The 27,158-nt window shown below is 50.1% G+C and overlaps 1 protein-coding gene across 12 annotated transcripts in view; it reads right to left on the bottom strand.

Moving 5' to 3' along the window:
• Positions 1–5,474: 5,474 nt before the first annotated feature.
• Positions 5,475–27,158, bottom strand: part of PPFIA1 (PTPRF interacting protein alpha 1) — an 80,135-nt gene continuing 58,451 nt past the window's right edge. For 3 of the 12 annotated variants that reach the window (XM_060404126.1, XM_060404128.1, XM_060404131.1), the window contains 9 exons: positions 21,206–21,287; positions 20,805–21,005; positions 19,283–19,345; positions 18,752–18,778; positions 13,831–14,006; positions 13,646–13,743; positions 11,285–11,460; positions 10,543–10,611; positions 5,475–9,655 (listed from right to left, as the gene is read on the bottom strand). In XM_060404126.1, the coding sequence (XP_060260109.1) occupies positions 9,371–9,655; positions 10,543–10,611; positions 11,285–11,460; positions 13,646–13,743; positions 13,831–14,006; positions 18,752–18,778; positions 19,283–19,345; positions 20,805–21,005; positions 21,206–21,287 (1,177 nt within the window). In that variant the 3' untranslated portion in view covers positions 5,475–9,370. The remainder of the gene's footprint in view (positions 9,656–10,542; positions 10,612–11,284; positions 11,461–13,645; positions 13,744–13,830; positions 14,007–18,751; positions 18,779–19,282; positions 19,346–20,804; positions 21,006–21,205; positions 21,288–27,158) is intronic. The other 9 variants (XM_042238101.2, XM_042238104.2, XM_060404127.1 and 6 more) reach the window with 6 other exon arrangements.

The following is a 27,158-nucleotide window of genomic DNA, read 5'->3' as shown; positions in this document are numbered from 1 at the left end:
ATAGGCTTCCTCTAGTTGCAGTGGTTCCCCTGTTGCGAAGCATAGGCTTCAGGGCTATGGTAGTTGCAGCACGTGGGCTCAGCAGGCGCAGCTCACGGGCTTAGCTGTCTGTCAGCATGTGGGGTCTCCCTGGGCCAGGGACTGAACCCATGACCCCTGCATTGGCAGGCGGATTCATACCCACTGGACCACCAGGGCAGCCCCAAATATTTTTTGAAAAATAAAAAAGGAAAATTGTGAATTTGAAAATTGTGACTCAAGAGGCCACGTTAAGCACAAATTATTTAGGGGTAAGGAAGCAAGCAGAGGAAACAGTTAACCCAGCTGCACACGGACCAGGGAAGCTGAAGCAAGAGAGTGGGGTCATTGGTGTTTTACTTTAAGTGACATACATGCTATTACTTTGATTAAATAAAACTTTAACAGGCAGATAAGGTGTTGGCGAATTGACCACTAAGATCTCTTAGGCCCTATAGGTTATGTAATACTACAATCCCTCAGTTACATTGCTTTCATTTTAAAATAATATTTTATTTCATTAAAAAAAACTTTCGTCTGTGCCACTGGCTCATGGAAATCCTTTTATTCTATTTTGTATCTGATTTGTTTTGTAACATTTTTGGCTGAGCCACACAGGTGGTAGAACTTTAGCTCCAGGACCAGGGGGTTGAACCCCAGCTTCAGAAGTGAAAGCGCAAGAGTCCGAACCCCTGGACCACCAGGGGAGTCCCCAAATCACTCTATCAAAGGGCAGATCAGCCCCGTCTCCCTTCGCAGCTTGTGTTGCTCTGCACACTCAAGTTGAAAGATTAACTCTCCTACCAGTCAAACCTGTCGGCATGCAAAGGGTCAGTTTGTTTATTTAGAGCATTTTCCGCGTTCTTCCTGGCTGGTCTCTGCCACACCCAGCACGTCGTCCTCGTAGTGAGTGTTCTGGAAGCTCCTTCCCCTTGAGTCCCAGCCCCCCGGCCCCTGCTCTCACAGCGCCCTTCACGGGATGAGTCCCGAGTCCCGGTCCCCACCAGAGGCGGTCCCTGGGAGGGGCCAGTCCTACCCGTCCCAGGATCTCTAGGGCAGGGTCCCCTCCAGAATTTCACATGGTCGTGGCCCCACAAAGACACTTTGAGGTGCAAATCTCTGGAACCTGTGGATGTGCATTAATTTGGAAAAGTGGTCTTTGTAGATGGAATGAAGAGAAGGCTCTGGGATTACCGGGGTGGGCCAATGATGAGCCTTCTTCTAGGAGACAGAAGATAAGACATGCAGGGGATAGGCCACGTGAAGACAGATCAGAGGAGAGGAAATGCTGGAAGAAGAGAGAACAGATTCTCCCCTCGAACCTCCGCCAGGACTGGGCCCTGCTCCCTTCCCCACTGGGCATGCGCGCTGCATATTGGGCTGCACACAGCGCTGGCCTGGACCACAGGCCTTGAAAAGGTGCCCCGCTGAGCCCAGGACATGAAACAGCAAAGTCACCGGCTACTCATTCTCACCAAGGGATGAGGCCAAGGAAGCGTAAGAGACAAAAGGGTTTGAGACATTCAGAAATGTACTGAAGGGCGAGTGAGTGGGTGGCTAGACAGTAGCTGTGGACCCGCACCTGCCTGCCTGCCAAGATTACAGGGAGGGTGGACCCTTCTTGATACCCTGAAACCCATTCCAGGAGAAGTGAGGACTTAGTTAGCAAAAGGCAAAGATCAAAAACCAAAACCACAGTGACCTCAAATATGGGCTTCCCTGGTGGCTCAGCGGTAAAGAATCCGCCTGCCAATGCAGGAGAATCAAGTTCCATCCCTGTGTCGGGAAGGGTCACTGGAGAAGGAAACGGCAACCCACTCCAGTATTCTTGCCTGGAGAAGGACAGGAGGGCCTGGCAGGCTACAGTCCATGGGGTCACAAAGAGTCAGACACAACTTAGCGACTAAAGAAACAACAGACCTCAAAAATGCATGATGTGAAATGTAGAGAAACTTATAGGCAGCACTTAGGAGGAAATAGTAGCCTAACATAGGTGTTAACAGTGAGAAGTTTTTTAACGGGACCGCACCTGGACCGCAGTGTGAGTCCCCTCCCATCTCCATGGTGGGGAAGTCCTGGGCACTGGCTGTGAGTGGAGCAGGCCTAAGATATGTGGCTGACGAGCGTTCTTAGAAAAGCGAATCTACAGTAACATCTCCTTAGTGCTTTCGTTCAGAATTTCTCAACTGACGTATTTTTAAGGCATAAGTGGAATCAGTGAATCAAGTTGTAATAAAACACCTGCAGCTCATGAATCATGGACGACTGTTTCCAGAAGCTTTCAGATACTCAAGGCTTTCTTGGCTCTGGTCAGGCAAAAAGGGAAATGTAAGATGAGAAAGACACTCCATGGTTTTAAATTTCACACTTGTTAAACCCTGCGTGAAATTGAAATTCTCTAAATTCTTAAAGAGATGGGAATACCAGACCATCTTACCTGCCTCCTGAGAAACTTCTTGTATGTGGGTCAAGAAGCAACAGTTAGAACTGGACATGGAAAAACAGACTGGTTCAAATTGGGAAAGGAGTGTGATAGGTTGTATATTGTCACCCTGCTTGTTTAACTAATATGCTGAGTACATCATGAGAAATGCTAGGCTGGATGAAGCTCAAGCTGGAATCAAGATTGCTGGGAGAAATAGCAATAACCTCAGATATGCAGATGACACCACCCTTATGGCAAAAAGCGAAGAGGAAGAGCCTCTTGATGAAGGTGAAAGAGGAGAGTGGAAAAGCTGGCTTTACACTCAACATTCAAAAAACTAAGATCGTGGCATCTGGTCCCATCACTTCATGACAAATAGATGGGGAAACCACGCAAACAGTGAGAGACTTTATTCTCCTGGGCTCCAAAATCTCTGCAGGTGGTGACTGCAGCCATGAAATTAAAAGATGCTTGCTCCTTGGAAGAAAAATTATGACAATCATAGACAGCATATTAAAAAGCAGAGACATCACTTTGCTGACAAAGGTCCATCTAGTCAAAGCTATGGTTTTTCCAGTAGTCATGCACAGATGTGAGTTGGACCACAACAAAGGCTGAGCGCTGAAGAACTGATGCTTTCAAACTGTGGTGCTGGAGAAGATTCTTGAGAGTCCCTTGAACTGCAAGGAGATCAACTCTGAGTATTCACTGGAAGGACTGATGCTGAAGCTGAAGCTGAAGCTCCAATACTTCCGCCACTTGATAAGATCTGACTCATTGCAAAAGACCCTGATGCTGGGAAAGACTGAGGGCAGGTGGAAATGGGGGCGACAGGATGAAATGGTTGGATGGCATCACTGATTCAATGGACATGAGTCTGAGCAAACTCCAGGAGACAGTGAAGGACAGGGAAGCCTGGAGTGCTCCAGTCCATGCGGTGGCAGGGTTGGACACGACTGAGCGACTGAACTGAAACCTGTGTGTGTGCTAACTTGCTTCAGTCATGTCGGACTCTTTGCGACCTGGGGACTGTAGCCCACTAGATCCTCTGTCCATGGGATTCTCCAGGCAAGAACACTGGAGTGCGTTGCCATGCCCTCCTCCAGGACATCTTCTCGACCCAAGGATCGAACCCACGTGTCTCGTTATCTCCTGCTTTGGCAGGCAGGATCTTTACTGCTAGCGCCACCTGGAAAGCACGTGTGAACCCTGAGAACTAGGAAATGCAGAAAATAAGGGCTGCTCCTACGTTAAACTGGAAGATCAGCAAGCACAGCTCATAAAGAGGGAAACATGCGGACGACCAACAGCAGGGCTGACAGAAACAAGCAGGGATGCGTTCATCTGTGCAAAGAAAGCATCTGTGCCATTCAGAAGGGGAGCCCGTCAGCCCTTGGAGGGACAGCTGGAACCAGAATGAAAACCGAGACCATGGTCAGCAGTGCCCACACACATGGCCAAGTGGGGTGGTATCACTCACCGGGCTTCCTGTGTCCTCAGAGCTGCTGGCGGTGACCTCTTCGAGTGCCAGGCTGGGCAACATCCCGGATGAGCCAAGGCATCGCGGCTCTCCTTCCAGTGCTGCTGCGGGTCCCTCGGTGGGCGGCCACCCTCATCCCCTGCCCGCTACCCGCTGAGGCCCGGCTGTCCCCCTGGGATCCTTTCAGCCCTTGAGCCTGGGTGTTCCCAGCCCTCTGCCACGTCGGACTGGGACACGACTCAGGACTTGGCTTGAGATGTCAAGGAGACTGTGAATCTGGAAGCACACAGCCCTGGGCCCCGTGAGTGACCACGTGTGAAGAGCAGGAGAGCAAAGCCCCCACGGGGAGCAAGCAGAGCAGGGGACGCGCCCACAGCCTCCACTGCCTCCTGCACAAGTGCCTCCTCTTTGCCTCTCCTCGGGCCTCAAACAGACCCCAGCTGCGGCTGCTCTGCAGGCGATTCCTCAAAACGCATCTCCTGCAAGAGCTACTGTTCCTGCTGCTCTGGGGCTGCGTGAGTGCGCTCAGGAGCGTCAGACAACTGGAGCTGCCACAGCTCATGCTGGGGGGGGGGGGGCGCCTGATGCCGGGGAGGGGCTGATGCTGGGGGAGGGGCTGATGCTGGGAAGGGTCTGGTGCTGGGGGGGAGGGCCTGATGCTGGGGGAGGGTCTGATGCTGGACTAGGGGCTGATGCCGGGGAGGGCCTGATGCTGGACTAGGGGCTGATGCCGGGGAGGGCCTGATGCCGGGGAGAGCCTGATGCTGGGGGGAGAGCCTGATGCTGGGGGAGGGCCTGATGCCGGGGAGGGCCTGATGCTGGACTAGGGGCTGATGCCGGGGAGGGCCTGATGCTGGGGGAGGGCCTGATGCTGGGGAGGGCCTGATGCTGGACTAGGGGCTGATGCTGGGGGGAGGGTCTGATGCTGGGGGGAAGGTCTGATGATGTTGGGAGATTATAAATCTCTATGAGAAATCTTTTTTTCCTACTTTCCTGACCACCTTGCTATGTTCTTTTTAACTGAAGGATAACTGCTTTACAATATTGGTTTGATTTCTGCCATACATCAATACGAATCAGCCACAGGTGTACGTGTCTCCTCTCTCTTGAATCTCCCTCCCACCTCCCCTTGCTACATTCTTGTTTCTATGGATGTATGAATAATAAAACTGTTGACTTAACATAAAAAGCTCCCACACACAAGCGTGCACACGCACACTCCCCAGTGCATCACTCGGGCCACCCCACCCTGGGACCCACAGTGAGGCTTCACGCCTGCACTCTGTCCCCACCCTCGGCCCGCTGCCTGCGCCTCAGCAGCAGAGGGGCCCTGTCCCCACAGATGCTGAAGTGATGGAGCCTCTTGTCTCTGGAGCCAGGGGCATCCACACCCCGTCGGTCGTGCTCTGGGGACACCTATGCTTCCATCTTCTAGCCTTTCCATTCTCTTCATCGTTTCTCTTAACAGAAGGCCCATGTGGTGACACGGGCTCCCATTACCAGCTCTGGTCTATCCTCAGTGAGAATACAGCTCACCCTCGGCACTCTTGATTGGCAGTGGGAAACTTTGCTTCAGTACTTTATTGAAAGAAAGCAATAAATAATACTGTGATAAAAATAGTTCAAAAGTAGACTGTACATACTTTGTTACATATTCAGGAAGTTCACAAAAGATTAATAGAAAAACAGAACGGTAACAATGAATTATACAAGTAAATTAAAGGCGGGACCCACGTGGGAAGAGAGACGCTGTCTCCGTCCACCGAGATATCAGCTGCATAATAAATAACGCACCATGATCTGAACGCATCTCTTGCTGGCTTTTTTAATGTGCCGCTGAAAAAGTAAAAGTTACATTTGCTACTTATACAATCCAAAATGGCTATGTCATCAAAATCTAAAAATGTACGCCTAGGTCCATTCTTTAAACGGGTTTACAAACAGATGTAAAAAGATGATTCACATAAGAAAAATAAGGCCTTTGTCAGAGCTGCACCACGCTGTCTGTTGGGGGTGTGGCGGCTTCACGTCCAGCGCACCAGCTCTGCAGCGGGTACAGGGCGTCACCATTGGTCCTCAAAGAGTAGGCGCCCTTGACCCTGCCTCCCAGGAGGAGGGCAGGGAGGGCGGGCACAGCGGGCGGTGGGTGCCCAGGCCCCACCCTCCCCACCCCCGCCAAGTCTCTCTTCCCCAGCTCATGGCTTCTGCCAGTCACTGAAGACGAGGGATCCGGGTCCACGGAGACTAGGTTACAGGAGAGATTTTCATAGTCTTCTTCTAGTCATCCTTTCAGCCCAAATTTGATTAGAAGCTCACATTTAACACCCAGTACTTTTAAATCTCTTCACGCTGCAGAGAAAAAGCATTTCTTGCTAGAAAAAGTACAGTTTAGGTCAGTCGTTAAAATACAACAGCAATTGGTTGAAATTAAGTTCGCTCATTTCAGAGTGATTGTTGGAGAGCTCGGTTACATTCTGGAAGGATAATGCACACCGTGTCACGATGATTTTACAATCGCAGCAAAACCCCTTCTCTCATGGTTTATCATTTAAAAATTAAACAAGAATAATTACAATAAATGCATCATTTACAAAAGCCCTATATTTGTTCATAGGATTTATACATACAAGCATTACAGTACATTCATTTGAAAGACTAAAATCAGGTATCAGAACATGAGTTGATCTGAAAGGATATTTATAGCCTGGATATACAAGAAAAAGGAAGCAACTATATAAATGAAGTCATCAGTTTACATAAATATAAGAAACGTTAAATTCTAAAATATTTTCTCTATGGTATTCATGAATTTTTTCACTAATTAAAAACTCTGTAATAAAATATCTTCGGGTCCATATAACAAGTATCAACAGATTAAAGATTCCATCGAGTTCAACACGTAGTCTCTGTCATGTCCTGGACGCTGTAGGATCATCTGTAGAAGTAGTGCGGGTACACTGGAGACAGACACACGGACCAGTCAGGCCTGGGGCGGCTGGTGCCCGAGCCCCTGCCCCTCCAGAACCCCCCACACCACCCCATTCTGGGATTAGGGGCTTTGAGAATTCAGAGAAATATGGAGGACCAAGCAGATCAAGGAGAGAACTCTGTGGCTGACTTTATTCTGACATATAGCTAAAAGCTGCTGCTAAAAAAAACTAAACCCCAATCCAGCTTTCTAGCTGAGACATGAACAGGACAAAGCAGACAGCCTCCTGCCCTCAGAGCGGCTCGAGCAGGGCTGGCCCACCAGAGGACCACCCAGAGCAGCACCTGTAAGGGAGGTGGCCCCTCAGCGGTGGCTGAGCCCCAGACGCTGGCGCCCTTCCGTCCCTGCAGAGGGAGAGGCCCAGGGCAGGGCAGCCTCGCAAACCCTGACGCTCCGGGTTCCCTCCGAGAGCGTGCACGCAGGGCATGGCCAGCAGCACTGCCGCCGCGGGAGGGACACCCTCGCGCACGGGACCGAGGGAGCCTCGGCCGTGCTCTGACCACTGCGGAGGCAGCCGGGCGCCGCGGTCACGTCCTCTGCTGCTGAGGGCTTTCCTGGGCCCAACCTCCGGAGACCCGCTGACCCTTCACTGCCAGGGCGAGGCCTCCGCACCCCGCAGGCCAGGCCGCCCTGTACTCACCCCGAAGCTCAGCAGGAGTAAGTCCTGACTGTGGCGGAATCCAGCCTCTGCGTTCCCGCCACGCTGCCTGGTCCCACGAACACGGGAGGAAGCGTGCAAACACAGCGTGCGGTTAGTCGTGGAACGTCACACGGGGCACGAGGACACACACACTCACACCTACAGCAGCGCCCACTCCTACGAGGGTCTAGGGAAACTTCTAGAGGGTGGGCGAGCTGGGGAGAGCGAGCCTGGAGCCCCGTGCTCTGCTGTCCTGGGGGCCGGGCTGCTCTTCCCCAGGCGGCCTCAGGGAGGGCGGAGGACGGGGCTGCTCTAAGAAATCGGAAACTCAGTCTCAGCCGCCCTCGGAAATGGCACCACTGACTCAGGGTCAGCCCCAGCCCCCGCTCCAAGTTGAATAAGAAATCGCCATAACCCCCTAGCAGAAACCCGCTGCTCCCAATTCAACGTTTCCCATCTTCCCCTGGGCCCAGCAGGAGCACATCTGACGAGTCTCGGGCCACGGCTCCAGAGACGGCTGAAGACTGGGGGCTGCTGATGGAGTAGCTCACTGGTCTGAACCCTTCTGAGTCTAAGAGCCCCGAGACCTGCTGCACAGCCACCGCAAAAGCCACGGGAACCACCCAGTTACACAGTTTATTCCCTGCCTATCTCACGGAGTTTGTAAAAGGTCACCTCCCGTATATTACATTCCCAACAACTCTTTCTAGAATTGTTTTCAATTTATCTAAACTCTAATGTCAATGTCACCGTGTGCATCTGACAGGGAAATGTTGGATTTATAATGAGGAGAATGGGAAATAAAAAAGCAAGCACTTAAGACTCTTCAATCGACTGAAAGCTAGGCTACAGTTAAGATTTGTAAAAAGGAGCTGCATGCTCCTTGGAAGAAAAATGCTGTTTAGAAAAGGAGAGAGTTACTGGGTCTCCCCCAGCCCTGGTTAAGCGTATTATTGAATTCTGGCGAAGAGACAACGCAGCTTCCCTGTAAACCCGCTCACCGAAAGTGTCCAGCTTAGCAAAGGCTTTACCTAAATGTACTTTGCTCTGTGGGAACAAGTGAGAGCAAAGCTTATAGATCTACTCACGGGAAGGGCTACTAACAGGAAAAAACGGCACCACAGAGACCCTCCAGGCCCGCTCCCACGGGGTGAGCGCACACTCCCTCTGGGAACCCGGCCGGGGAGGAAGGAGCCTGAGTCACCCCGTCACGGATAGGACACTGGGGGGCGGGCATGCACAAGGCGCCTCCGGAGCCACAGAGCCCAGAGCCTGAACCCGGCCCAGCCGTCTGGCCATCAAGTGGGAACACAGCAGCCCTGAGCACCCAGCCTGAACTAGCGGCGTTCTCTGGCAGAGAGGCTGTCAGAAGCAAAACCAGAGCTAGGTTTGAAAGCACAACTGCCTGGCCGGTGTATTTACGGCCCGGCCAAACTCGGGGGAGGACCTCTGTGGGCCTCACCTTCTTCCTCCGCCCCATCGACTGACAGTGTGCAAGGGACCGCCAACGGTGGGGACGGGGAGAGGGCGGGAAGGTGGACGCTGCTGTCACTTAGAGTGGACTCGGCCATCCTCCCAGCGTGGAGAGTTGCTGAGGGATGACTGGTATGGCCTGAGAGCGACCCTACTGTTTTATGGAAGAGCTCTTGAGCGCTGCCGGCCACACACGCATCTCTACAAGCATGGGTGTCAATCTAATGCTCTGAGAATACACACAAGTCTCAGTTTTATTAGTTGGAAGAATACGCTAATATTCAACCAGACAAGAACTTGAGAAAGAAAAAAAAAGCACGACTGTTAAACGTTTCTAAACAGATGTTAGGATTCACTGGCGAACACGGACCCTCGGGCATGCATTGAAGAGCCCGGTAACCTGGGCAGGAGGCCCTTCCAGCTCGTCAGCCCAGGCCGCACCCGCTGCCCCACCAGCCACCTACCGTCTGGCTGCACCTTCCTGGGCTGCACCGAGGGCGAGGACAGAGAGGACGGGACCCGGAAGTTCGCAGGCAGTGTCTCCGCGGACCCAGCAGCTAAGCCACGGACATCCTTTGGCCTGAATTTTTTCCTCCAAGAAGGTGCTCTTCTAAAGCTTTTATCATCATCCTGGGAAATTACAGGACAAAAAATATGACAGATTTTAAAACAAAGGAAAAAAAAAAAGCCACCAGCCCTTTAAAATGGCCGAGTTTGCTACTGCAGTTTTGTCCATGTGTATTTGACTCGTTTGTGATAACCGTGTGTGACTGATTTGCCCAAACTGGGAACAGCGGAGCGTGGCACAGGGTGGGGTAACACGCGTGCCAGGCTCTGGCTGGACCGCCACGGCTGCCCGGGCGGATGTTCCCCCTGACAGTCAGCAGGTCTCACTGCTCATCTTGGAGAAATTGCCTCTTGCTATATAATGCAACACGCTGTCATTTGCCCTGGAAACAGTTTCAAGCCGTAACCAGTTCTGTCTCACGCTGGGACAGGCTAATGGATGCATCTTCAGGTGTCCTTGTCAAACTCAAGTCTCCTTAAGGTCCAATGAAGAGAAGAACTATAGTGTGGGAGTGAACGAGTCACGGTTGTGCCTAAGGGGAAATTAACGTTCTGTGCGTTTTCAATACACTTATGAAATAGCCCCCTAGCACACGGGCCCTGGAACAGGGTCAGGCCATCCAGTTGCTCCCCAAAACACAACTCACAGACACCATTCCTAAATGAAAACCAATGTTTTAATATAAAAAATATTTTTGAGGGGGACTAAAACTTACATAGCAAAAAAAAAAAACCCACCCCAAAACAAAAACTAACTCACCCTGTATCTTACTGAAGACACGAGTTTTCTAATGACTCATTTGTTAATAAATTTTTAAGAGCAAAGCTTACCTCGTAAAGTTAGTTTATCTCCATATTTAGAAGAGACACCATGACTACATGGCTCACACAAGTATAACAAAATAATTTACATGAAGGCAACTTGAAAAGTTATCAAGCTGAACACTTACTTCATCGAACCTTCTGTCGGTTCCCACGACCAAGAGGTTGTTGAACTCTCTTTCCAAGACAGCACGAGCCTGAAATTATGAAGAAACAGCACCCTGAAACTGTCTACAATCTCACTCGAATGTCAGCACATCACCATTGTTTTTTAACCCAAGACTTACAAAAAAAAACTCAACTGTGATACTGTTTGAAGTCGGGGTTTAACGTGGTGTCTCTGGAGGGGGTATTGAGAAGAGGGAGCCGTGGTCTCTTGGAAATTACACACCAAGTGTGCCCTGTGGGCTGGTGCTGGTGGAGAGATCACGGTACTGACACAAGATACACAGCCTTCCGGAGAAGAACAAAAGTCCCCTCATTCTCAAATGCGCCCACGAGTCAAAAAGAACCACACAAGGCAATTACCCCCAGAAGGAAGATTAATAAAACCTTCATCTGGCACACAAAGAGGACATCTCTTTCCACATAAGAACTGAGTACATGTCACTCTCACGGCACAATGCCTTGAGTCAGAATTCCCCTTATTTTCTGAAAGACTCTCGTGCTTCCAACAGAGAATGAAAAGTGGACAGGCACGAACACGGAGGCACAAAGCATCTCTGACTGTGGACTATCCCGAGAGGGACTTGGGGAGCAACGAGGGTACCAGCTGTCTGAGGGGTCAGGTTTGGTCTCCGGTCGGGGAGCCAGCTGGCATCTGCATCGGGAGATGGCCCGCTCGCTGGGCCCGAGCCCGGCTGGTCGCACCTGTGTGTTCTGCGTGGGGATCTGTAACAAGAGGGCCAGTGCGTTGAAGTCAAACGTCTCATCCAAGGCCAACAGCGCACCGTGCACGCCGCTCTCGACGAGGTTGTTCGCGTATTCCTTGAGGCCAATGGAGAGGATCCAGCGGATCACTCGGTCGTTGCTCCAAACCAGCACGTCTGTAGGGAATGACAGTTTGGAAAGGAGCCTCAGAAAGCTGTGTTCCCCTCGTGCAGCTGCAGCGAAGGAGTCCTGCGTGATGCTGACCCTCAGCTCTTGACAAAAGCCAGGACCTCCCAAGGGCCGGGGCACACGGCTCAGCAGGCAGCCGACCTGCTGTGCTCAGACACGATGTCCTGGCCCCTCTCCATCCTGATGGAGACTGTTCTACTAGAACTCATTCTTCAAGTGAGTCCAAGAGAGATGAAGCGATTATGTGCATTTCCAGGGAACAGAGAATGGGGCTCCAGGGATCGGAAAGGACAGGACACACAAGAACGCGTGTGAGCACCGGGCACGAACATGTTTCAGACACAGACTTGAGTGTCTTTTTTTCCTTTATTTTTGAGTGTTTGTTGATGTACTTTTTTCACGTCACAAAAAGGACTCAGTACCATATCTGGACACCTTGCTCAATTCAACATAAACCTCTCATTTAGAATCTTGAAGCTTTTTTTTTAAGTCATTTTTGTTGTCTCATTTTAAAAAGAGAGAAACGTAAAGACATTGTCCAGCATATTAGAGGGATTTGTGTGTGGGGGGGAAGATCTTAGTTAAGTCAAGTAATAAGTTACAAAATTTACTCTAATGGCACCCCACTCCAGTACTCTTGCCTGGCAAATCCCACGGACAGAGGAGCCTGGTGGGCTGCAGTCCATGGGGTCCCTAAGAGTCGGACACGACTGAGCAACTTCACTTTCACTTTTCACTTTCATGCATTGGAGAAGGCAATGGCAACCCACTCCAGTGTTCTTGCCTGGAGAACCCCAGGGATGGGAGAGCCTGGTGGGCTGCCATCTATGGGGTCGCACAGAGTCGGACACGACTGAAGCGACTCAGCAGCAGCAGCAACGGCAGCAGAGTGCTAAAAATAGCCGCGCTGTACAAATATATCCAGCTGATCACCGATGACTTTCAAAGACAGTGTGTGTCAAGTGTAAAAAGGTTTAAAATGGATTCAGAAAACAAACAAGACAGAGACACAGCTCTCAATTCCAATGCCCTTGTCCGGGTAAAGGGACAGATACTATAAATGTTGGCTTCTGGTTTTCTTGTGATTCAAATGAACTCAGTCACAGCTAGACGATCCTTCACATGGGCCATCTCTCCAAACATTTTTATCTTTCTCAGTAAAAACTGGAGATGGAAACAGCACTCCCACGCACAGGGCTAGAGCGAGGATTAAATGAAGGAGCCTGTGAAGGCGCCTGGACTCGCTCAGTGAGTCTTGTTACTGTTAGTGACCTTCTATCACTGACCTTGTTCTCAGTGATCTATTTCCTGATCATTCTGGGACGTCTCACACTGAGCTTAATGGCTAATATCCCTTTTGAAAATTTGTCTTATTTATTTTTGGCTGTGATGGGTCTTTTTGCTGTGTGCAGACTTTCTCCAGTTATCACGGGCGGGCTTTGCACTGGGTGGTTTCTCTTGTTGGGGAGCCCAGCCTCAAGGGCATGAGGGCTTATCCGCCTGTGGCTTATGGGATCCTCCCAGACCAGGGACTGAACTGATGTCCCCTGCATTAGCAGGCAGATGATTCTAACCCACTGGATCACCAGGGAAGTCCTACAGCTAACACCTTATTTAACTCCATTGTACTCAGGCTTAGAGGCACTCCCCCAGGGCAAGCCTTCAAGGACAGCCCTCTGCCCCTCTCCACAGGGTAACTGAAATGCCTCCGCCCCCGTCCCTCCCCAGCTGAGAAGCTCCCACCCAGCTTCAAGGCCACTCCCTCCAGCCTGGGCACAGAACCAGCTGCCTCAAGCCCTTTGACAAGAGGCCAGAGCAGCGTTCTTCACACTTAACTGCGTGCACAGCAGGTCTTGCTCTTCTCAGCTCGTGCAGCAGCATTCGCGAGTAGAACAGGGCACGTGGCCCAGCAACAGGGAAATCTCTAGGGTCGTGGGGAGATGCTCTCACCTCGAGACACACAACCTGCAGACCGATGTGAGCCCAAGGACAGAGTGCAAGTTCTCTGGCCACAGAGGACGATCTCACACACACTCCCTTCCATCCCCCCTCCTCCGTAATGATGTGAGGTGTGTTTCCTCCACGGAAAGCCATTTCCTGAATTTTTCTTTCAAACAAGAAATCACTGAGGCTGCTTATACACTGGGAAGCAAGAAATAGGACTGTACTAGCCTTTCAGTTCATTCTGGCTCTCTTCTCTTTTTCTTTCCAGTTCTTTTCGGTCATAATTCAACCTTCGCAGGCACATAATTCCACACTGGAAACTGTTTCTGTTTCCAAGAGAAAAAGAAAAAATTTAGACCTGGCCACAGGCAAACGTCTCTCCACCAACTAGTGAGCACGATGCAGCGCCCGACCTGTGAAAACTGTCGACCATTTTCAGCTGCCCGCGGAGGTCTTTCTTGGTCAGGTGGTCCAGCATCCGCGCGTCCACAAGGCACTCCATGAAATAGCTGCGGTACTGCGGGAGCCCCAGGCTGGGCAGCCACTCATTGCCGATCCACTCATGGTTCATGTCCCCGTACGCGAGGGTCTGCTTTCAATAATTAAGGACGGTCAATTCAGGGGAAAAAAAACCCATGGAAGCAGTCACAAGGGCCATTTAAATCATCTTTAAAATGGATTTTTAACCAATTACATATTCTCAAAGGCTAAGCTAAAGACAACATTATTGCTCATAACTTCAAAATAATTTGGTCTTTTATTTGCTACCTTTTAAATTTGCTGGCAAAACTTTATATAAAGAAATTATACCATTAAAAGTCTATGACTCATCTGTATTAATAAATTTAACCTCTCTACCAAACCATGATAAAACGGTAACTGACTACACATTAATTTTCTGAAACAGCTTTTACATATGATAATAATATATCAACAAAGAACAGCCACGACTCATGAACAAGTTTGAAGGATCAACCTAACTCTACTCACTAAAAGTTATCTCTGGCTGGCTTTAATTTTATTTTCAACATTGTGTTTTCTAAATTTTTTTAGCAAAACATCTGCTAATTTCAAAGTCAGTTAAGTGAATTAAAAAACAGGTTTAAAAAAAAAAAAGAGACAAGGAAAACAAGAACTAAATAGACTGAAAGAAGAAATAGACAAACCCACAGTAACAGGCAGGGACCTCAATCTTCCTCTGAATTACTCAATAACTGTTGAACAAGGAAGCCAAAACAGACCGCCAACCAAGGTCAGGAAGGATACAGAAGCCTTTAAACAATTCTCCAGGCAAGAATACCGGAGTGGGTGGCCACCTCCTTCTCCAGGGGATCCTCCTGACCCAGGGATCAAACCCTGGTCTCCGGCACTGCCATCTGGGCCACCAGGGAAGCCCTCTTAAACAGCACTGCCCACCACCTTGACCTAACCGACATTTTACAGAGCCCTCCCTCCAACAGCAGCACGGTAACACTCTTTTCAAGGGCATATGGAACACTCTTCAAAAGACAGACAAATCTCTGCAGACTTACAGTGACGAAAATCATACAGACCATGTTTTCTGATCTCAACAGAATTAAGTTAGAAACTAAAAAACCCCTGGTATCCAGGAGTCTCCCAAACATCAGGAAATCAGCATATTTCTAAACAATTCATGTGTCAAAGAAGAAATCGCAAGCGAAATGGGAAATATTTTGAAGTGAGTAAAAGTGAATATACAGGATAAATCAGTACCTGGAGGGAACCTGATAACAGTAAATACTTACACAAATGAAGAGAGATTGTAAATCAATAATCTAAGACTCTGTCTTAAACAACTTACAGAAAAACAAATGAAATCCACAGCAAGCAGAAAGAAGAAAATGGAAGAGCAAAAATCGATGAAACAGAAAACAGAGAAACGAAAAAACTAGAATCAGGTTCTTCATAAATATCAATAAAAATGAATAAGCAGAGTAATCAGGAAAAAAAGAGAAGACATAAACTACCAATATCAAGAATGAAAGAAGGGACATCACTACAGATCCTACGCACTGAAAGCACAGGGCAACAACTTTAGGCAACTTAGATAAAATGCCCTGCTGCTGCTGCTAAGTCACTTCAGTCGTGTCCGACTCTGTGTGACCCCATAGACGGCAGCCCACCAGGCTCCCCCATCCCTGGGATTCTCCAGGCAAGAACACTGGAGTGGGTTGCCATTTCCTTCTCCATAAAATACCCTACTTTCTTGAAAGACACAACCTATGACAGCCACGAACTAAGAAACGGGTAACCTGAATCTATTAAAACTCGAATTTGTAGTTAGAAATCTTATCTATCCACACGTGCAAAATCTCGACCCTAAGTGGCTTTACTAGTGAATCCTAACAAGCGTTTATGAAGAAAATGCTCGTTATACACAAACTATTCCAAAATAGTGAAGGAAAACACACCTAATTCATTCTGAGGCCAGAATTCTCTTGATACCCAAAACCAGACAAACGTATTACAAGAATATCAATATCCCTCACAGACACAGATGCAAAATTCCTTAATGACACAGCAGGAAATCAGTAATCAATTAAAAGTACAAGGTATCATAGCAAGCAGGGTTTATCCCAAGAACATAAGGTTGGGCCAACCTTTGAAAAAAATCAGTGAAATTCACCAAATCAATAGGCTGAAAATAAAAACCACAGTATCACCTCAAAAGATAGAGAAAAGGCATCTGAGAATACTCATCATTGATATACGGAAATCTTGGCAATCTAGGAACAGATGACAACTGCCTCAACCTCATAAACGCCATCTACAGAAAGGCAGAGCTGACTTCATATGGTGCTTTCTCCCGAAGACCAGGAGCAAAGCAAGGAGGTCTGCTCTCGTGGCTTCTATTCAGCTCTGTACTGAACTCCTAGCCACTGTGACAAGACAAGAAACAAAGAAATCAAAATCACATCAACTGAAAAAGCAACACAACTCTGTTTGCTGATGACCTGAGGATTGACATGGAAAATGAATTGACAAAACAGTTCCAAGCATGAGAGTAAGTTCAGAAAAGTTGCAGGGTTCGAGGTCGACATATAAAAATGCACTGTACTTCTAAATACTACAAATGAACCGGAAATTAAAATTGTGAAGACTACCCTTTACTATAATGTCATCAGAACCTATGAACTCCGCAGGGATAGGTCTAATGGAACACGTGCAAGATCTGCACAGTGACGATAAACACGTGACACGCATATGCACACGTGCCAAAGAAGGCACGCGATGCTCTTCTGTCCAAGGAGGCTAGGGCGCGTCCCGAGGGATTCTGTGCATTACGGGATCCTCGGAAATAATACCTCTCGATACCACCATGTTCTGTCTCAAAAATACGGCCTCTAATCTACTATTTACACCAACGAAGCTAGAAGGAATCACTCAAACTCCAGCAAGAACTCTTGCGTTCTAATAGGAAAAAAAAAAACTTTCTAACAGAAAATAGATTTCTATAAATAATCATGAGTGGAAATAAAACATGAAACATTTTTAGACATCATCACAATATCATGTGCTTTCACTCTTTCAATCACAACTCTCATCTCATAAGCCTGACATTCATAGCATGAATATCTGGTATTATTTTCCTACTCGCGGATCATGTATTTTTAAATAGACACAAAATGCAAAGACACTCCTAAGCAGAGAATTCCATGGAAGCAGAAGCCGCCTTATTTTTGCTCACTCTTTATGCACTCTATTCACACTTTAGTGGTCGATAATACAAGTTCGGGGAGGGTCAGGCTCAGTCCCAGGGAGGCCCACATCTCCTGGGCTGTCATCCCAGCCTGGGGGAAGAAAGCACATGGCAGGGCTCGCCAATGATCAGAGGACATTTGGGGCAGAAGAGACTCTGCAGGGCCTATTTCTCCACCACTGAAACGGTCACAAACACAAATCGGTTTTCTGAGCTCTGAACAAGGTGAGAGTGATGGTGTCTTGGACCCTGTCCAACCCAGCACCACCTGTGGGGAGCACAGTCCTGGGCAGACACCTGGAGATGCTACTGGCTAGATGAAAGCATTGAAGGCTCTGCCCACACCTTGATGTCTTCTTCCCGAGAGCCCGAGGCCGCCTCCAACCTCCCCTTGGCTCAGGAGCACACCCCTGTGCGCCAGCGCGGGGGAGACGCGCGCTGCACCCTCTGCCCGTGATGGCCGCACAGAAAGTGGCCCTTGCTTCCACCGAAGACCAAAACGTCCCAATTCTGGCGTCGTTGGCATGGCTCATCCTTGTTTGTATTTCCATTGAAAAGCAAACGCTCAGCTTAATTTATATGTCAGTTTAACTCCCATGATGCAGGCAAAGTTCTGCCTCTTAGTGTAAAATATACTGATATTTAAATAACTGTGAAATGCAATCTTTTAAATTCACTGATGGTCATTACTGACTGGGTTAAATAATTAATGAGGACATTTATCTGGAGCAGTGGCACAGAATACCTAAGCCAAGGGGTGAGGGAGTTCACAGAATCACATTGTATCTACTTTCCTCTTCTGTTAAAAGTGATATAATTGACTTTACTTCAGAAGCCCAAATAGAGGGAAACGGGTGTTTCAACTGTCAACTTATAGTCAGGAAAACTGATTCAGAATTCCTTTGCTTTTTTGGTTACACAGGTATCTTTTCAGGGTCCATACACAGCATTGCCACTAGGGACCCCCTCAGGGAAACTCCCGCCCATACCTGGTAGACTTTGAATTGTCACGAGTCACAGAGCAAAGTCACTGCTTTTAATCAAACTGTCTCAAAGCAAGGTTGCAAAACAGTTGTGACCGAGTTTTTGTTTTTGAGTTCAACCGGGGACCTAAAAATTCAACATGTGCATTAAGCAGGAGTGGGCTCAGTTTCTGAGAATCCCATCAGCAGGAAGGGCTCTGAACACACAGGATTAGGACAGTCCACAGTCAATACCGACAGCGGCAGAGTCTCTATGGCAACTCTTGTGTTGGAAATTTATTAAAGCACGATTTTCTCATTAACTGATCTCGTAACTAGCCCTACCCGACCGGGGACCAAAACACATCACCCGAGTAGCTGCCGAAGCCGTGGGGCTTTGCAGGAAAGAGCATGTGTCAAACAAAGTGATTTCTGTCCACGAGATTAACCACCAGAAGTGTTCAAAATTGTCCATGAGACGTACTCTTTAATCCTGCGCTTTGCTTTGGCTAATGCTTTCAAACCATTAACAGTATTCTGACTAAATCAAGATGCTGGAAACGTCACGACAAGTAAATTACAAGCTCTCATCCTCCAGCTCTTTTTGTTGCTGTACATATAGTGAAGAATACGTTACAGAAAGTCTCCAACCTGAGCCCAGCTTCCCTCCTCATCCTCCTGATGTTACGTGGTTAGGGATGCAAAAGAACAGAACCATTAGTACCGGTGAGCGGGAACACGAGCACGTTCACACTGGTGGGGGGGGCAGCCGCACTGGGAGAGACAAGGGTCACAGAGGCAGAGCAGCAGGCAGGAGTCATGCAAAGGCCGCCACCCCACGTCTCGTGCAAAGAGCAGCGCCCCTCCCCGACGCCCCCGCCCGCACCAAGCGCCCCAGCAAGAGAACCCAGCCCCCAGGGCTCAACCTGGCCTCCCGGAAAGGAGGCCGGCAGCCGGCCCGTCCTACAGGGAGCAAGGCTCCCGAGTGAAATGCCCCGGGACACAAACAGCAGAAGACAAACTACGGCTCGTCCATACGTGTAACTGACACCTAGCAGAGATACTTATCCACAGCAACTGAACGTGGAGCGGCATTTCTGCTTCCCACAAAAGGGCCGAGAACGGCGCCACCCTGACGCGGGCCGCGCGGGGAGGGAGACGAGCGCGGGGCCCGGGACTGACCGTGTGTGGCGTGGCCGTGAGCGTCTCCATCTCCTCGTGCGTTAGCCAGACATTTCCTGTGGTCTAGGGGGGCCCATGGCCAGCCACATCCAGGCAACGGCAGCAGTGACAGGGAGGAGAGGTGGCAGACCCGTGAGCCGGGGCGGGAGGCGCGGAGCCCGGCCCCACCGCCTGTGGCGGCCCCCAGAGAACACGCCAGGCCTGGCGCCTGGAAGGACCCCCCAACACTGCATCCCAGCCACACGGAGAGGGGCCCCAGCGCTTCGCCTGCATGCTGACCGCCTGAGCCAGGCGGGACTGCGAGAGAGCAGAGCACACTGTGCCCGTCTGAGCAGCAAGGGATTCTCAAGGAGCTACTCACAAGACGTGTTTAAAAGGGCCTCACCCAGACAAAGCTCAGCAGCCAGCTTTGGGTTCTGGGGGGATGACCCTGAGCAGGCGCCTGCCAGGAACTGGATCTCTCTCTGTCAGAAGAAGCTGCGGGGGGCCCAGCAACAGCACCCCATGGCATCACCGGCCGAGACAGCCGAGCTCCCGGGCGGGCTCCTGTACCCCACCCCATGGGGGGCAGGCTCTTCACAGTGAGGCCATCACCCATTAAACTCAACTCCTGAGAAGTTCCCTTTACTGGGATACTTTATAGAACCTCCGCGCCTTCGTTTCTAAGAAGCTGCCTCTGGTGAACCCTCTGGGGCACAGAGCGTAGAGCAGATACGCGGAGCACACGTGCATCTCATCACCATCACGCTCACACTCAGGAACAAGGAAGACAGACGGACGAGAAAGCCTTCACGCTTTCCGTGGAAAATGACCGTGAGCCTGAGTCAGGCTCCCCCTGCTCCTCAGGGCAGGTACATCTGGGAGGCTGCGTCTCCTCGCCAGGGCTCCTCTCCAGGGTGGACACACCGAGCGTGGGGACTGAGCTGTGTCCTGAGTCTGCACTCGAGAAACGAGGAGCTGGCCAGCCCTGATCTCCTAGCAACAACCCTTGTTTCCACCAGATTCGTTTTGACTTTTCCAACCAGGAGGGCCCTCTTAAAGGATTTTCAAGGTCTTCCCACGTGGAGGAAACGTGGATGACCATGATGCGACTTGGTGTGAGCCGGCAGGTCTACGGACTCTCGAAGCCCTGAGAGCCCAGGGCCTGAAGCTCCCGGCAGGCCGGACAAGTCAGATGAGGGGTTAACAAGGCAGCCTGCAGGCGCAGGCTTTTCTCTTTCACTTTCTTGACATTTATATTTACATTTTTTAAAATACATTTTCAAAAACTTCCTTTTTTACAATTTTCACATCTTCAAAAACTCCCCTTTTTATGTTTTCAAAAACTCCCATTTCTCTATTACAAAGCCACTGCAGCCCAGCTGTTACAAAAACAATCCGTCTGAAGTATTCAATAATCCATCTCTTAACACGACTGCTGCACATGAAAAGCTGTCGTGGTTCTGAATGACAGAACTTTAAGCTGGAACAGTGGACGTCTGTAGAGAGAACCCTGGGAGCGACACGGGAGGAGCGGGCGTACCGTTCTGGACGTGGGCGGGGCGGAGGGGCTGGTCAGCGACATGATCTCCTGGATGGCCAGCCGCAGCTTCAGCCGGTGCAGCGGGTTGCTGATGCCGATCTCCCGCTGGATCTCCGTGTCCGACAGGGCAGACATGATGGCGCCGCTCTTCACATTGGCTCGGCAAGCAGCCACGTACCAGGCCGGCATCCCGACCCAGAGCTGGGGATGCGGGACACAGGGCGGGAGGTTATGCGCGGCTGCGGAGGGAGGGACGGACACACGCGGCCCAGGAGGGAGTCAGGGGTGGGGGCCACGGGGTAGGAGGCGGCGGGGGCCACGGGGCGGGAGGTTATGTGTGGCTACGGAGGGAGGGACGGCCCAGGACGGGGTGCGGGCGGGGGCAGGGGGCCCTCACACACCTCCAGCCAGACCACAACAGTGGGCCCGTCCCACTGTGCAAAAGGCAAGCCTTGTCTCCGCGCTTCCTCGAGCAACTCGTGCCTGCAAGTAATGAGACATTCAAAATTCAAGAATCACCGCTACACACGGATATAAAACAAGTTAGCCTAAGTATTTATTCTCTTTATACACTTTTCAAAAGTGAAATAGTACGTATTTCATCATGTTCCTTTAATCTTCTAAACCATCTAATTAATGGCAGTTTGGACATATTACAAAGAACACCCGAGTCATCAGATACTGAAGGAGTTCCTGCAATTCCCTACAGAATCCCCTCCTTCCAGGATGAAAGAATTATTGCCAAGGTTAAAGAATTCAGGAGTCTGCACAACCAAGGTAGGGTAGTCAAGGAAAAACACATCCACTCTTCCCTCTCTGAACAGTGAGGGCAGATATGCAGAAGAGGCAACCACACCGGGGTCTGAGCAGAGGAGCCTGTTTCTGAGAGAGCTTCAGGGACGCACACACAGCATTTCCAACAAACACACAAAGAGCAACGCAGACTTTCAACACGGGACACTCTAACACAGCAAGCAAGGAAAGGGCTGGATGGGGACTGTTTCTATCCTACACTGCTGTTCAGCTAATTAGCTCTGTGCTAAATTAAGCACTGGTTATTCTTTTTTGGCTATGCTTGGCTTATGGAACCCTAGTTCCCCAACCAGGGATCAAACCCCAGGCCCCCTGCAGGAGAAGTGCAGAGTCCTAGCTACTGGACTGCTAGGGAATCCCCTAAAGCCACACAGTGGTTTTTCAATCACTCAAATAACATCAGACTTCACTTAAGACTATGAAATTTATGTATGGTTAAAGCTCGAAACGTTTCACATAAAATTTCAAGTAACTGCTCCTTTAAGTCAACTTTAGGTTTCCTAGAAGAGTAAATATTCTATTTTCTAGGAATAATTATACCAGAAAACACAACATGTATCTTAATAACTCAAAAAGTGAAAGTGAAAGTGAATTCACTCAGTCGCGTCCGACTTTTTGGGACGCCATGGACTGTAGCCTAGCAGGCTCCTCTGTCCATGGAATTTTCCAGGCAAGAGTACTGGAGTGGGGTACCATTTCCTTCTCCAGTGACCCAGGGACCAAACCAAGGTTTCCCGCATTGCAGGCAGACGCTTTATCGTCTGAGCTACCAGGAAAGCCCCTTAATAGCTCAAGGAGAGTTTTCAAAAAAGGCAAACTTTTAAATTCCCGTATCCCAGAGGAACGAGGCATGCACCTCGTGCCAGGAGCTCGTGTCCCAACCACAACCACCATCCAGAAGCAAACGAAGACTCGCCTGGCGTCTGCTGGGGTTTGTGTCCTTCCTCCGCTATAAGATACTGCACCACTCTGCTGCCACCGGCTCACTCTCAGCTGAAACCTCGCTTTACGGAGACGGCTTGGGAGACGAGCCTGGGAGGCTGCCTGCTCTGCAGAACGCTGCGACGACCTTGCTCGGGCCGCATGGTGGGGCTACTGAGCTGGGACCTCCTCTGCCCCCTCAAGGATCAAATTTGAGACCCCAAGTGCAATTCATTAAAACACGTTCTCTAGCAGTACACTTTAAGAAAATTAGAGATACCAAGGGAACATTTCATGCAAAGATGGGCTCGATAAAGGACAGAAATGGTATGGACCTAACAGAAGCAGAAGATATTAAGAAGAGGTGGCAAGAATACACGGAAGAACTGTACAAAAAAGATCTTCACGACCCAGATAATCATGATGATGTGATCACTAATCTAGAGCCAGACATCTTGGAATGTGAAGTCAAGTGGGCCTTAGAAAGCATCACTATGAACAAAGCTAGTGGAGGTGATGGAATTCCAGTTGAGCTGTTTCAAATCCTGAAAGACGATGCTATGAGAGTGCTGCACTCAATATGCCAGCAAATTGGGAAAACTCAGCAGTGGCCACAGGACTGGAAAAGATCAGTTTTCACTCCAATTCCAAAGAAAGGCAAAGCCTGAGAATGCTCAAACTACCGCACAATTGCACTCATCTCACACGCTAGTAAAGTAATGCTCAAAATTCTCCAAGCCAGGCTTCAGCAATACGTGAACCGTGAACTCCCTGATGTTCAAGCTGGTTTTAGAAAAGGCAGAGGAACCAGAGATCAAATTGCCAACATCCGCTGGATCATGGAAAAAGCAAGAGAGTTCCAGAAAACATCTATTTCTGCTTTATTGACTATGCCAAAGCCTTTGACTGTGTGGATCACAATAAACTGTGGAAAATTCTGGAAGAGATGGGAATACCAGACCACCTGACCTGCCTCTTGAGAAATCTGTATGCACAGACTGTTTTCAAATAGGAAAAGGAGTACATCAAGGCTGCATATTGTCACCCTGCTTATTTAACTTATATACAGAGTACATCATGAGAAACGCTGGACTGGAAGAAATACAAGCTGGAATCAAGATTGCCGGGAAAAATATCAATAACCTCAGATATGCAGATGACACCACCCTTACGGCAGAAAGTGAAGAGGAGCTAAAAAGCCTCTTGATGAAAGTGAAAGAGGAGAGTGAAAAAGTTGGCTTAAAGCTCAACATTCAGAAAACTAAGATCATGGCATCCGGTCCCATCACTTTATGGGAAATAGATGGAGCAACAGTGGAAATACTGTCAGACTTTATTTTCTTGGGCTCCAAAATCACATCAGATGGTGACTGCAGCCATGAAATTAAAAGACCATTACTCCTTGGAAGAAAAGTTATGACCAACCTAGATAGTATATTCAAAAGCAGAGACATCACTTTGCCAACTAAGGTCCATCTAGTCAAGGCTATGGTTTTTCCTGTGGTCATGTATGGATGTGAGAGTTGGACTGTGAAGAAGGCTGAGCACCGAAGAATTGATGCTTTTGAACTGTGGTATTGGAGAAGACTCTTGAGAGTCCCTTGGACTGCAAGGAGATCCAACCAGTCCATTCTGAAGGAGATCAACCCTGGGATTTCTTTGGAAGGAATGATGCTAAAGCTGAAGCTCCAGGACTTTGGCCACCTCATGAGAAGAGTTGACTCACTGGAAAAGACTCTGATACTGGGAGGGATTGGGGGCAGGAGGAGAAGGGGACGACAGAGGATGAGATGGTTGGATGGCATCACTGACTCGATGGACGTGAGTCTGAGTGAACTCCGGGAGTTGGTGATGGACAGGGAGGCCTGGCATGCTGCGATTCACGGGGTCGCAAAGAGTCGGACACGACTGAGAGACTGGACTGAGCTGAGCTGAGAGTACACAGCCGTGCCACGCGTCCTCGCCTTAAGGTTAGAGTCACAGGAGAGACATGTGGACATACGGCGAATTCTCCGGGGAACAGACACGCCAGAGAGAAAGCCACGCCATCTGCGGATGACAACGGGCACTTTGAAGCAGGACATGAGCACCACGATCAACCTGTCTTTCCTAACAAGACGGCCGTCTGAGCTTCTGCTCATCAAACGCTACACATGTGGCACCACCTGGACCACAGGTGTGGCCTTGTTTCCTGAGCCTGACCGTCCGCCCAGCCCAGCGCCTCTTCCGAGGGATCACTGGGCTCCCCTTCGCCAACACCGCTCCAGGCCCCACTCCTGCAGCACTGCGCAGCTCAGAGCCTGGAGCTGGGGCAAGCCCCGTGGAGAGGTTTCGGGACACACACAGCTCACCAAACCTGCTGACTCGGCTTCCCCTGCGAGCTGGCGCACGACAGCGTCCACCAGGGGGAAGAGGAAAGACAGCATTCAGAGCAGGAGGTACGTGATGCCTGAGGGGGAGTCCCCGCACGCCCAGGACGCTGTGGTGACCCACAGGGTCGTGCATGGTCCCGGCAGCCGTAGCCTCCACTCCTCGGAGCACGTCCTGCGCCTGCTGCGCCCGCCGTGCTTTCTGGGAGTTTCCATAGAACGTGAAAATGTGAGACGCACCGACCCTCAGAAACCCTCTGAAAGTGGATGCACTGGCTGCATAAATTCAGCAAGTGAAAGAATACCTTTGAGACAAACGGGGCTCAACAGAGACAAAGTAGTTTTGAGAAACAAACTGAATCTCACATCTATAATGCTATGAATGTTAAACTATATTCAAATGATATTTTTTCTGGAAAACTGAAATACTTTTCCCCATTTATAAATAAGGCATTTTCCCTGAAGTCAGTGTTGTTTCTGGTTGACTGATGGAACTGAGATTACTCACTGTGGCCAGAAAAGTCTTTGTACTTTGAACTGTTCTCTATGAAGCCACCAGAACATCCTAGAACATCCATGCCACGCGTGACAACAGAGCAAAGGACAACCCACCTGCACACACATGCACGCGCGTGCACACACACATACAGAGTTAGATGTTCACCGTGACACCCAGCTCCACGGAAACCTGCCTACTAGACAACACGCGTGTGCGCGCGCACACACACACACAGACAGACTTAGATGTTCACCATAACAGCCAGCTCCAGGGAACCTGCCTACCAGACAACACACAACGCGCACACACACACACACACACACACAGAGACACATTCCTGCCCCACGCGTAACTGAGTCACATGCTGGGGAAAATAACCCAGCAGAGCTCTCTGCTCACAGTGTCGAGGGCTCGAGCATACCTCCTGAGAACGATAAGCTAAGCGCATGAAACAGTGACACGTTCTGGCCAACTGACACGACTCTGGATCGCGTCTGAAATACAAATGTTGGGGAGCAGCGAGGTGGGAGGACCAGAGGGCCGCAAACTCAGCGTCCCTGTGATAGTTAAATACGAGGATGTGAAAAAAAACATATCAGCAAATTCCAGAGGACAAATTTTTGTCATGTGGTCCCAGGAGACAAAAGGCCTAGTTTGCATATTAAGTTTCAAAAAACCAAGTGGCAATGACCCCAAGTTATTTTAAAACATTTTTATGCAGTTCAGACACAGCAACATTCATGTCAGACTTTGCTGTTAAGTGGCTTCCTCAAATTCCCTCGTACAGAAACCAAAGACTGAGCACCCCTCGTACGGTGTCGTGAGCAACCAGAGAGACGCTACACTCAGAACTGCACCGACGCTACTTCAGGCAAGGACACTGGGGTTTCCGAGAAGAGAGCTAACAGGAGGCACATTTCACAAAAGAAAACTAACAGGCGACCCCAGGGCTAACGGCAAACTGGCCTCCGGTGGAGGGGTCCTGGGGCTCCAGGCTGGCCCGGGCTCTAGGCCAGGGCTGCTTCTCAAGGTGCCCGATGGCAGCCAGACGGCCCTCCCCACTGTCAGACGACCAGAGCCCACGCAGCGTCCCCGTCTCGAGGCCCAGGACTTACCATCACCTCCCGACACACAGGTTCACTCGCACCCGAGGCTACAAGGCGGTCAGGCCTCTCGCTCACCTGTCAGCTCACCGGGACAGGCTCTGTCGCCTCCTGAGCTCTGGTGAGGGAGGTGTCGCCCGACACACAACCTGTGCTGGACCAGAATACGGTCTGCACCCCGAGACTCGAGCTCACGTGACGCCCCTGCCCGATGCGGGGACACCGCCACGCCCGACTCCTCTGTAGGAAGCTCTCCCCCGCTGCCTCCTTCAGAACCATGACAGCTCAGAATCCAAACTCAGTAAGACCACAAAACAGTCTATTTAGGATAAAGATACAGAACCTAGCAGAGGGGAGAAAAAGGGGCAGTACAGCGACGGCTTCCTGTCGGCCTGCTGGCGTGAGGAGCAGCCCTGGGAGCTGGCGACGAGTCCCCACCGGGCTGCCCTCGCCCCCAGCCATGCGCACCCTTGAGAGCTGGTGACGAATCCCCTGCCCACAGCCATGGGCACCCTTGAGAGCTGGTGACGAATCCCCTGCCCACAGCCATGGGCACCCCTAAGAGCCGGCGACAAGTCCCCTGCCCACAGCCATGGGCACCCCTGAGAGCCGGCGACGAGTCCCCGCCAGGCAGTCCTCGCCCCCAGCC

Source organism: Ovis aries, chromosome 21, assembly GCF_016772045.2.
Source record: "Ovis aries strain OAR_USU_Benz2616 breed Rambouillet chromosome 21, ARS-UI_Ramb_v3.0, whole genome shotgun sequence".
Classification (NCBI taxonomy): Eukaryota; Metazoa; Chordata; class Mammalia; order Artiodactyla; family Bovidae; genus Ovis; species Ovis aries.
The sequence above is the reverse complement of the archived record's forward strand: the minus strand, read 5'-3'. Positions and strand labels throughout refer to the sequence as shown.